General features: G+C 47.5%; 1 protein-coding gene across 2 annotated transcripts in view; it reads right to left on the bottom strand.

Moving 5' to 3' along the window:
* Positions 1-282: 282 nt before the first annotated feature.
* The window catches only part of TMEM131L (transmembrane 131 like), a 169,434-nt gene continuing 157,286 nt past the window's right edge, over positions 283-12,430 (bottom strand). The window contains exons 32-35 of one of the 2 annotated variants that reach the window (XM_078445675.2): positions 5,815-5,935; positions 4,710-4,801; positions 2,639-2,778; positions 283-1,439 (exon numbers count right to left, since the gene is read on the bottom strand). In XM_078445675.2, the coding sequence (XP_078301801.2) occupies positions 1,164-1,439; positions 2,639-2,778; positions 4,710-4,801; positions 5,815-5,935 (629 nt within the window). In that variant the 3' untranslated portion in view covers positions 283-1,163. The remainder of the gene's footprint in view (positions 1,440-2,638; positions 2,779-4,709; positions 4,802-5,814; positions 5,936-12,430) is intronic. The other variant, XM_078445676.2, reaches the window with a different exon arrangement.

The following is a 12,430-nucleotide window of genomic DNA, read 5'->3' as shown; positions in this document are numbered from 1 at the left end:
ATATACCTAGACCCTAAATTATGTTAACGTTATTCAACACTGCAGGTGGGAGATCTGCTTTACCCAAATCGGGATTCTAACTTGGCAACCTGAGTAGTTTCTAGCAGCTGTGCATGCCTGGAGGCGTCCCCTACAGAAAGGCAGTGCCTGGTTTACAGTACACTGGTCCTCCTTGTCCCAGGCTCCCGACGACCGCAACAAAGGGAAACTGAAAACAAACATTGCCAGCACACCTCTCAAAACTCTCTCCCACTGAATTTCCAATAAAGACAAAACGCAATGTAAAAATAAGACACTTTTATTCAAAGTTAAGAATGTTTTCCAGGTTGACACACATACATAGATAATTCCACCATCTTATGGATTTCTAAAATCACTGACAGGCAGATACGAACCGGTCTGGCAAACACGCATCGGCCACTTAACTCCCAAGTTTTTGTATTTGCACTAAGCCTGCTCACTCAGAGGGAAACCACTGGCCGGAATGTCCCTGCTGCTTTTGTTGCCCCCAGACTGGCATGACGGAGGGGAGGGAACGCTCCTGCTACACTGAACGGGCAGAACAGCGCTAGGCTCTCGGCTCCACCCAGCGGCCATGACCGCCAGGACCGGGAAGAGCCACCCCGCACCCCAAGCAGGGTCTGTCCAGGCCAGTGAGCACGCTGCTCAGCGGGGCTTCCCAACCAGCCCTTCTCCACACTGGCTGCACAGTATCGTCAATGGGGAACCTGAAACAAAATCCAGATGGCCTGAGCCACGGGTCAGCCCCGTGAGAATCTCTGGGAAGGCCACCGGATAAAGGTCATCTCCCAAGTTCCCTGGGAGTGGGGAAGGGGGGGTTCCGAAGCTGTGGAGAAACATAGCAGCCCTTTCTTTCCCAACTCTTACCTTCTTGGAAGTCTCTCTTATTCTAATTTCAAACACTGGGCATGTCAGACACACTTCTGAAATTATGAACTTATGCCATATGGATGCTAACGTCTCTAGCAGGGATTTGCAATGGGTTTAAAAAAACAGAGCACCTGGGTTTCATTAAAAAAATTTATTTTCATATAAAAGTGCCAAAATATCCACCAATGTCATAATCTATCTCAGCAACCAGTTTACGCTAGTAATCAAAACACAAGCCTCTTTATTCACATTGTTTAGAAATCAAATCCTTTTCACACATTCCCACAGTAGCTGGAGTCTCTAGATAGTGGGAAGCTTGCGCTCCTATCTGCCGTGGTAGTCCATATGTCCAGGTTCATATAGGCACGAAACGGGTTAAACCCCGGGTAGTACTCCTTGCACATGACAGCCTGGTTTTCCATGTGAGTCGAATGTTCCGTGGTGGGACTGATGGGGCAGCAACTTTCATATACATCACTCTGCGGGGCCCAGATGGAACCAAAAAGTCCAGACATTGGAGACAAGCTTCGGGTGCTTGTGAGGTAGGGCTGAAGTGTACATGAGGAGAGAAAAAAAATGTTTTTATTTTTTAAAAATATTTATGTTTGAGAGAGACAGAGGAGCGGAGAGAGGGGGAGACAGGATGCCAAGCGAGCTCTGTGCTGATGGCAGAGAGTCAATGCAGGGCTCGAACTCATGAACTGCGAGATCATGACCTGAGCTGAGGTCAGACGCTTAACCGAGGCTAGGCATCTAGGCCACCCGGTGCCCCAAGAAATGTTTTTTTTTAAAAATAGAAGGTTTGGGGCACCTGGGTGGCTCAGTCAGTTAAGTGTCTGACTTTGGCTCAGGTCATGATCTCGTGGTCCATGGGTTCAAGCCCTGTGTCGGGCTCTGTGCTGACAGCTCGGAGCCTGGAGCCTGCTTTGGATTCTGTGTCTGCCTCTCTCTCTGCCCCTCCCCCACTTGCACTGTCTCTCTCTCTCTCTCTCTCTCTCTCTCAAAAATAAATAAACATTACAAAAATTTAAAAACACAAGCCTTAGAAAGGCAACATCAAGGTCGAATGCTTACCAGTGGACACCACAGTGGTAGCAATCCAAGATACTTGTAAGTTATTAATATTCTCAACCATCTGGGTTGCTTCGACTCCATTTTTCTCAAATGGAGTGATGTGAAATCCTCATCTAACTGGAATAAACTTATTTTCAACCCAAGGAAGGACCCACACAGGTCAAATGCCCTCAATCTATAAGAACTGTCTTGAGGGGCATCTGGGTGGCTCAGTCAGTTAAACGTCTGACTTGGCTCAGGTCATGATCTAGGGGTCCGTGAGTTCAAGCCTCACGTCGGGCTCTGTGCTGACAGCTCAGAGCCTGAAGCCTGCTTCAGATTCTGTATACTCCCCCTCTCTCTGTCCCTCTCCCACTTGTGCTCTGTCTCACTCTAAAAAATAAATAAATGTTAAAAAAGAAAAATTAGTGTCTTGAATGGATGTGAAAGGAAGAAGGTGTGGGACTTTTAGGCTCAGAAGGGTGCTGACAGGCAGGAAGCCCTCAGGACCCAGTCACGGAGGGCTTCCTGGCCCCAATTCAATTTTATCTACAGACCATCACCCTGACTTCTGTGATCTACAGGAACCAAGCCAGGCTTTGGCTGATCTGAACCTAACTCTGAAATTAAGGGAGACAAGGATTAAAGCAACACCAGAAGGAACGTGCAAATGCCCCAGGGTCACAGCACTAACCGGAGAATTGAGGAGACTGGCATGTCCCCAGGCAGTCGGCATATTGGGCGGGGGACTCCAGGTAGACTGAGAGTTGTGATCCATAACATCTGTCTGAATTTCGGCAGGACAAGGGAAGCCATTGGGGTAATTCATGTTTTCTACAAAGAATGGGAGACAACAACACAGGTAAACATTTTTATGGCAAGATCTGCATTCTTACTCTTGGGCCAAAAACTTTCAAGGCCTTACTATATTGACAAGTCAAAGACAGGTATAAATACTCACCCCATGTGGACCAGGAGGGCCACTGTCATTCTCAGGGTTAAAACTATTTATCAGATACACTACCTGGGAAGCCCTCAGTGAGGAAGGTCTTCCTCTGGACTTGATGTTCTGTATTTGACAATGTGATGGGAATCTTTCTAATAAACACTACCGCAGATTGGAATCATGTCGAGAGTCTTACTAGTCCTCAACATTTTCCTTTATTACCTGTCATGCTAACCTCATGCTTCCGAAACCTATATGTGTTTTTTTCTATACATAAACAGTTATGGTAAAGTTTAATGTACTAACTAGGTACAGTAAGAAATTAATGACAATAACCAATAAAATAGAAAAATTATAACAAAAGTTATGTGAATGTGCTTTCTTTTTCTCCTTCCCTCTCAAAAGATCTTACGGTACCATAGTCACCCTTCTTGTGATGATAGGAGATCATAAAATGCCCATGTAGGGAGATGAGGTGAGGTAAAGGACAGACATTGTGACATAGTGTTAGGCTAGTGTCGACCTTCTGACAATACGTCAGGGGTCAGGGGGAGGATCATCTGCTTCTGGATGGTGGCTGGCCGCAGGTAACTGAAACAGAAGAAAGCACGACCGACCGGCTCACAGGGTGCTGCTGTCATGAACACAAGCCCCACCAGCACAGGAAGAAAGTTACCACAGCACCCCCCAGTGGTTAGCATGGAGCAACGCATACATTACAATGGGGGAAGTACATCTAATATACTGCTTAACACCTTCCCTGAAAAGGCATGAGAAATCATGATCAGGCTGTAACGTAGAATCAGAACACTCTGCAGTTTATCTTTTTGCATAGCTCTTATTGTTTACTATTACCGATGCTTGAGCCCAAGCATCTGTAATTTCCCAGAATTTCCCCTCCTAGCTCTGTTCCTTCCTTCTGCAGCACCACCCAGGGGCAGAAGAGTCAGGACTTGCTGAGGAACAAGCCCATAAATGCTCACATTTCACAAGGGGCTTGCCTGCCTCAAAAGTTCAGCAAACATCTAAAGCCTCAGCCTCCCAATGGATCATCTACAATCTTAGGTCCACATAGATCCAAATGACCCAGTTCTACCAAATGGGAAGGGCTAACTAGTTTAGAGTTATCTGTAGAAGCCCCCAGACATCCAGGTTGAAAGGGCTTTTCGAGGCCATATAAAACTATACATGGGAGGCATGCACAACTGAACCCACATGAAGCCACTCAGCAGCTTCCTGTAAGGTCGTTCTCCACGGCTGCTCACTGTTAAGGGCACATTCTTAACAAACAAACAAATAACAACAATAAAAAAACCAAGCTCACGGACGCAGAGAACAGACTGGTGGTTGTCAGAGGCAGGGGTCGGGGCTGGTGGGGAGTGGGGTGTATGTGAAATGGGTGAAGGTGCTTAAGAGGCACAAACTCCCAGTTAGAAGATGAACCAGCCCTGGAGAGACAATGTGCTGGCATGGTGAGGATAGCAGACAACACTGTACTGTGTATTTGCAAGTCGCCAGGAGAGACCCTGAAGGTTTTCATCACAAGAGAAAACCTTTGTAACAATGTACAGTGACAGATGGTAACCAGACTTACTGTGGCGATCACTTCCCAATATTTACAAATATGGAATCATGATGTTGTACACCTGAAACTAAAGAACGTTCTACACCAACTATATCAGTTGTTTTCAAAAAGGTACTCTTCTGCAATTAGTGCCTTAGACAGACTTAGACCTTAGACTTCAACCTTAGACAGACTTTCTGCTTTGACTTTCTGAGAGTAAAAGAATGGCACTGGGATTGTTTGAATAGCTTTTACCTTCCGGAAAGGCATTATAATCATTCAGTTCCAACGGACAGTACACACTGGGGAACTGGCCTTCACAAGTCGCACTCCAATCAATGAAACTGCTACAAAAAACAAGAGGTGTAGTCTCAGAAATAGGATGTCAAAAGATCAAGTAAAGAAAGGAAACCGATTTTATTGCCCAGCATCCTAATCACTGCTAATTCCTCAATTTTGCAAGATAAAAGTTGTACTTTCTCAAGTCACAGGATCAAAGACTTACTAACTGAATGCTCATCATCAATGACACAGCCTTGCAGGTTGGACGGTCGGAACTAGGAGCACACTTCCTTTATAACCAGGTTTGTGAAGTCTAACCAGAGGCAGGATCCAAGGCCATGGCTTTATGAGCACTCTGGAAGAGTGACCGTGCTACCCTGAGGGTCTCAGCAAACACCTGACGGTTGTGTTATAAAATATCCACCTTTGCTCAAAGCAAGGCCAGCACTCACCTTACGTAAATCACAACCATAGAGACTATGATCATGATAGATACTTCAATCACTGTTACAAACTGGATTCTCATTATAGATAGAAGGAAGTAAATACCACTGTAACAAGCTGAACCAAAAAAGAAAACTTCAAACAGATTCTGTGATTAAACACAGATAGCAACATTTTCTCAAGTTTTCATAATTGAATGCCATTAATATCCAACAGCAAAATTAAAAAACTGCTATAATGTAACTACTTTTCAATTCTCAAATTATTTGAGCTTTCTTAACACTTTAAACATGTTCATGATGAACACGATGGAAAAATGGAAGTCTTTTCTCTGCTAGGTGGTAGAAATTCTGAGTGATTGTTTTTTCAGACTTGCCTCTCTTAATAGATCCGTCTTTCCAACTTAAAAAGGAAGGTAATTATGTGACCAACAGCTTTGTTATTTTTATTTCCTTTCATGTTTCTCTCAATCCGTGCTTTGTTATTTTCTGAGACATCACAATGCGACTCCAAAAGGCAGGAAACACCCAGCTAAGGTGCACTGGGGAAGAAGCCAGGCCCCCAGTTGTGTAAGGCCTGCCTAAAGGCAAGCCCTTAGGCTAAGCAAGGCAAGGACCAGAGGAGAGAGCTGTACCTATTATGCACGGGGGCGGGGCCCTGCATCACGCCAGGCATGCTGTTCTCCACGGCACAGTTGTAGCTGTTTGTCACACACATGGGCTGCGTGGGCCATAGGTCTCCAGGTGGGTAAAGACCTAAGGAAGAGAACAAGGCCTCTCAGTCTACCTTCTTCCCCCTTGGCCTTCATCCCACCCTCCTTGCAGGACCAGCTCAACTTCCCTTCTCTCCTTCAAGAAAACACTCCCTGAATATCACCCACACATGCTGATCACTTCTATTTTCCCCAACCCCTTTCAGGATATACTTTTAAGATATGAAGTAGAAAGATGGCATGTGCTTTAACCTTCACTTCGGACGGTATAGGACTGTCTCCTGACCTGGATTACAAGATCACTGTAATAATTCACAAGTATTTGAGGGCCTGCTCTCTGTAAGGCCCCATTTTCGATGTCAAGGACACAGCAGTGGACAAGTTTACATTCAAGTGGACAGAGACAAACGAAAAAGGAAGAAGGAGAATATGGCAGGTGGTCTAAGTGCTATGCAGATAAACAGCAATTTTATTTATTTTTAAATGTTTACTTGATTTTGAGAGAGAGCACAAGTGGGGAAGGACAGAGAGAGAGAATCTCAAGCAGGCTCTGTGCTATCAACACAGAGCCTAAAGCAGGGTTCAACCCCACAAACCATGAGATCATGACCTGAGCCAAAATCAAGAGTCAAATGCTTAACCGACTGAGCCACCCAAGGGGCCCCAACAGCAATTTTAAACAGGGTAATAAAAGGCCTCACTAAGGGAATATCTGATGGGTGGAAGATGTGAATAAGGTAAGAAACCAGGGGGGATGGGGGAGGCTCCAGGCAGGGGGAATAGCACTTTCTGTAAAGGCTCCTGGTGAGTTCAGAACAGCAAGGATACCGGTGTGGCCAGCAAGGAGAGTAGTGGGGGATGAGGTCACAGAGATGACTGAGAGCCAGAGAGTGCAGAGTTTGTGGGCTCCCCAATTTAAGGATGGGGGCATTTACTTTGGATGGTATGGGGAGCTGTTAGAAGGTTCTGAGCTTAGTGACTACCAGGAGACAAGTCTCTACCAGTTTCTCACATTTCTGTACATCTTGCAGGTGGAGGCCCTGAATGCCTTTATTCTGGACTATCTTCTCAAGGATGTTTGGTAACCAAAAGCCGTGCAACCTATATACAGCCTCCCTCTGGAGCAAAAGGCAGGTATGCTTACTGCCCATTATAAAACATATGGGTTCCCTAAGCTCAGGGTTCCTTCCTGTAACATAACCCAGTATGCACACAGATATCCATGTAGGACCCAGGGGAATTGATGCAAACATGGTGATGTTCATGTAGCTGGCTTGGCCTCAGCCCTCCCTCAGCTTTATGTGGAGGAAATGGAGGCTGTCCCTCTAGGGAAATTGTACCTCCCACTCTACTACCTGAAGCAACGCTGCTGGCTCAGTGGGGCCTACAACTCACTGAGGTTCCCCTAAATGCCTGGGTGTGGCTCACTGATGGTCAGACTAAGCTGAAACCGGATAGTGCCCACTGGGCTCTAGCAGCTGTCCGCCCCAGCATCCACTCTGCAGTACTGAAAATGAATATGGCCCCTCTGGTCAGGCACAGACCCAGGGTGGAACTCTCAAAGCCAGCTCTTCTCTTGATGAACTGAGTTGTGCTTTTACTGACACAAGCTATTGCTAATAGCCTAGCTACTGGTCTGTCACTTGGAAAGCTACTAACTGGCAGATTAAAAGACACTTTGCTTTAGGGATGTGAAATGGAGAAACAAATGTTGGCTTCCAATTAAATCATCTGAGCCACTCGGGTAGGGTATCCTGAGGAAGGCAGCCTGGAATCAAGCTGCACACCCAGACGACCAGGACTGCTGCCTGTCATATCGGATGTGGGAGCACTTCCAGCATCACAAATGCACAGAGGGAAGAAACCACTTGTTTAGGATGCAGGACTACCACTGCCAGCCAGACTCATCACAGCTGCCTCGAGCTGGGGTGGGCCACATCATACTGAGCATTGCTGTCACCCACTCCTGGCACATGGACCACGCTGGACCCTGAGCCCCGTCTCCAGGCCATTACTGCTGCCTCCCCACTGCTGACACGTTTCTGGTTACAGTGCTGCTGTTCATCAACCAGCCGGCACAGCCACATCACTGCAGCCCCTGAAAGTAACCTGATCAGGACAGCTATCCCGACCAAAGCCACTCAGCAGTGGGTTGAGAGTCAAAGGCATTTGGTGGTCCTTCTATACTCCCTACCGACAGACACCTGGGATGGCTGGGCTTGGAACAGCCTCCTCCAGTTCAACCCAAACAGGTTTCTGACCCTAATTCCTCACCTCCCCTGGTCTACATACTTATGTAAGGCAGTTTAGTACTGACTGGACCTGTGCCCAGAAAGGGATCACTGGCCCTTGGCTGCTTCCTGGGTATGAAACAGGACTAAAGGGGTGTGGGGCAAGTGGGATACAGAGATCTGTTCTGAACATCCACAATTCTGCCCCGATCACTTCTAGACATGTGACACTCGTTTTTTGCCCTAATAGCAACCCTAGGCTGAGCTGGGGGGTAGACACTCTGGTGTCAGTCCAGCCAATAGGGGGCTGAGTGGGTTCACACTTATTTCTGGTCCAGTCACCTGGATTCTCTTGTTAGACTGAGGGGATCCTGGACCATAAGGATACCAATCACGTGGATGGGTACACTGCTCAGAGTCCCCTACACGGCCCATACAGGCCCAAGTGGGGGAACATATGGATCCCTGTAAGTTTCATAAAAAATGCCTTGACCCAGGGCACCTGCATGGCTCAGTCAGTTAAGGATCCACCTTTGGCTCGGGTCATGATCCCATAGCTCATGGGTTCAAGCCCCACATTGGGCTCTGTGCTGATAATGAGCAGCTTGCTTGGGATTCTGTCTCTCTCCCTCTTCCCCTCTCTCCCGCTCTCTCTCGCAATAAATAAACATTTAAAATAATGCCTTGACCCTTATGGACAAAAGGTGGTACAAGTACGGTTTTGTTGTAAAAAAAAAAAAAAAAAAAAAAAGTCACTGTTACAGTTACAGCTCTTGTGATGAGAGACAAGGATTCTATGGTGATGGAGGAGGAAAACCTCAGCACCCGGGGAGGGAGTGCCTTAGGTCTCAGGAGGTGCAGAGAACAGGAGGACATTCATGATCCCTCTTTTTCAGAATTGCCCTTGGAGTCTTTCTCAGGGAGGAAAATGTCCTGGTACGGCTCTTCCAAACTGTTGTTAGGGCCTTAAATGTGACTGCCGAGTCCGCCAAATTACATCACACAGTTCTGACCTCAACTGGTCATCTTCTCCCTTGACGTTTCCAGGGGATGGACTGGCTCCTGCCCCCTCCGTGCAAAGCACTTGAGCATCTCTGGCTGTCTCCTGCCTTCACTGCCATTATCAGCGCTCAGTCATTTGTGGTATGGATGGATGGACAGATGCCATCAGCTGGTGGCATCCATCAATGGGACAGCCTGGGCTATCTGCACGTAGGCAGAACCTCCACAAAGAAAGACTAGACTCAATTATTCAAAACTGAATTGGGAACCCAAAGGTTTACTGGCCAGTCAGGCCACACTTGAGACACTGCCAACCTGTATTCCCTGAATGATCAGGTCCTATTGCCAGGGCAGGGGGACAAGTGGGGGAAGCGGGGGCGGGGCAGGGGTAGCAACTGTAAATGACACCTTCTTCCCAGGGCAATGTGTGTACCCCCAGAACGGTACTTCTCGTGCCAGTCACCAGTAGATCACGTAGCTTTCCTATGACTGTGGAGATCTCTCAGAGATGAGGATGCTCTTGGTTATTCAGGGAGATGTCCCTGAAGGATAACTTGCTGTTTATGCACATCCTGTAGGCAGTAATCACTACGAGGGAGCCATCCAATCAGCAAAGATGGTATGAGATTTGTTTCCTAACATTAGCTGAAATGGTCAAAGACACCACAACACCAGCTTGGCTCTGGAAGGCGTTCAGGTCAGCGCTAACTCACTGGCCAGGGTGTGGGGGACAGACTCACCCAGACATTTTCCTGTAGGTCAAGTTGCAGGCTATATCATCATAGTCAAATTAAAAGATGCGGCCCCACCTTCTGTCAGAGTAATCGAGAACCACTTAAGGAGTGATGTATGCATGAGAAAACGGACCAGAAGCCAAGGCTACGCAGCAACAAGGGGTGTGTATATTGTTGTGAGACAATTTTCTATGGGTGTCTTTTCTGTACTTCCTGCAAGCAGGAAGCTAGCTGCCTATGTTCTGACCTACCTTTCCAAGGATGTTTACTAAGCAAAGCCTCAGGAGAGAGATAAGGTCTCTCTCTCTTCGGAGCAAGGGGCAAGCTTCTTTTTTTTTTTTTTAATTTTTTTTTAATGTTTTTATTTATTTCTGAGACAGACAGAGACAGAGCACGAGTGGGGGAGGGGCAGAGAGAGAGGGAGACACAGAATCTGAAACAGGCTCCAGGCTCTGAGCTGTCAGCATAGAGCCCGATGCAGGGCTCGAACTCACAAACCGTAAGATCATGACCTGAGCCGAAGTCGGTTGCTCAACCGACTGAGCCACCCAGGCGCCCCAAGGGGCAAGCTTCTTTAACATTCAACAAAATAAATACAGTGTTTCCTGACTATTATAAAACACTTGGGTTCCCTAAGCTCAGGGTTCCTGTCCTGCACCCAGAGCCCATGCAGGTGGCCACCCGGGCCCACCTGCATCACCCATGGGACTGCAGGCCAGGACCTGCCATAAATACATCCATGTACATGCCATTCATTGTGCTAAACGTCCTCTGTGCCTGACCCAGAAGTCTCCTGTCTTCTGCCAGTATCTATAAAAATGTGGTACACTAATTGGTTAACTTGTAAGTTGGGTAACCTTCTCAGATCCTCCCCAGTTCTGGACAGAGAAAGGCTATGACTTATGTTAACATGGTCACTAAGGCTGCTGTGTTAAAAACAGATGGTAAGGCACTGATGGTTGTTAACCAGACTTACTGTGATCATTTTGCAATATACACACATATCAAATCATTACATTGTACACTGTATAAGTCAATTAAACCTCAATTTAAAAAGAGAAAATTAAAAAGAAATTAGATGGCAAGGTGAGAGCAGATGCAGGGAGATCTGTCAGGAAGTTATCGTGACAGCCCAAGAGAGAAACAATGATGGCCTGGACCAGGGTGATTATGGTGGAGGTGAGGAGAAGCAGTCAGATCCTGGTTGGAAGGCAGAAGACGAACAGAAGACAACAGATCATGGGTGGGCGACAAGAAAAACAAGTCAAGATTTCTGGCCTGAGCAACAAGAAAGACCAAATGGGAAGGCTGTAAGGTGAGCAGGAGTGAGGGAGGCCAAGCACTGGGATACCCGCTGCATCCCCAAGTACAGATGTCAAACGGCAGTTGGCTATAAGACAGTGGCATTCAGGAGAGAGGCCCAGGCTAAAGGTGCAAATGTGGGAGTCATCAGGGTGGAGGGAGCACTTAGGTTTGCAGATGGATGAGACCACCACAGGACTGTGCACAGAGACAGCACAAGGTGGCATGACAGGCCGGGGGTACTGAATCGGAAACCCTAAAACTTAAGGGCCAGAGCAGAACGTCTAAAGTCTGCAATAGGTCACCATGGAGATGGGAAGACTGAGAAGTGTGGGACTTCACAGCATGGAAACCGCTAGGGCCCCTGCAGACAGTGTCTTGGGGGAGTGGTGGAGCACAGCCAGTTTCAGAGAAGAGGAGGAAAGGAATCTGATAGCAAGCACAGACTACTCTTCTAAGAAGTTCCCCCAAAGAGAGGCACGACGTAGCTAGAGAAGGGGGTTGAGAGAGAGGATTTGGGCTGTTGGTTTTTTAAAGGTGGGAAGTATCACAGCTGATGGAATGACCCCCAGAGAAAACCAGCTGATGGCAGAGGGATGGGCAATGCACTGAAACAAGAGCCTTGGGGAGGAGCACCGCACTGATAATTCAACAGGTTGAAACAGGAAGGAGCAGAAGATGTTGTGACTGGTGGTGCATGGACGGGGCAGTGGGAGCCTTCCGAAGGCCTCCAACTGTCTCTTTCCTTCCCAGGGAAACACCAAGCAATATCAGCTAGGAGGACGAGGCAGAAAGCACTGGAAGTATGAGCACAGAGGAGGGAACAGATAAGGGCCCAGAGAGTCGCAGCCATGGGGTCACGTGAAGCGAGGGCTGTGGACGTACAGAGCAGTGGCTGCTGTGTGTGCTTCTGCCCACTGTTCTCCAGCCTCGCTCACTGGCACTGCAGCCGGCAGAGAAGCCGCAGAACCTGGCAGAACCCTGAATGTGGTTTTGCAAGGTGTTTGCAGTGAAAGGAGGTAGCAACAGAGAGACTGTAACGAGGATGGGGGAACTGGGGCTGGGCAAAAAGCAGCTGTGTGAGGAAGGGCAGGGACGGCAGAAGGAGATGGGGCCAGTGCTCTGCAGACAGTCACTCTGAGCAAGATCTAATTCTCTAGTGACTTGAGGATCCAACCAAGGACTATAACAGGTGATTCAAAACTAATTGCAGGGGTGCCTGAGTGGCTCAGTTGGTTAAGCATCTGACTCTTGATTTCGGCTCAAGTC

Source organism: Panthera onca, chromosome B1 (assembly GCF_046562875.1).
Source record: "Panthera onca isolate mPanOnc1 chromosome B1, mPanOnc1 haplotype 2, whole genome shotgun sequence".
Taxonomy (NCBI): Eukaryota; Metazoa; Chordata; class Mammalia; order Carnivora; family Felidae; genus Panthera; species Panthera onca.
Note: the sequence above shows the minus strand (reverse complement) of the source record. Positions and strands in the feature narration are given on the sequence as shown.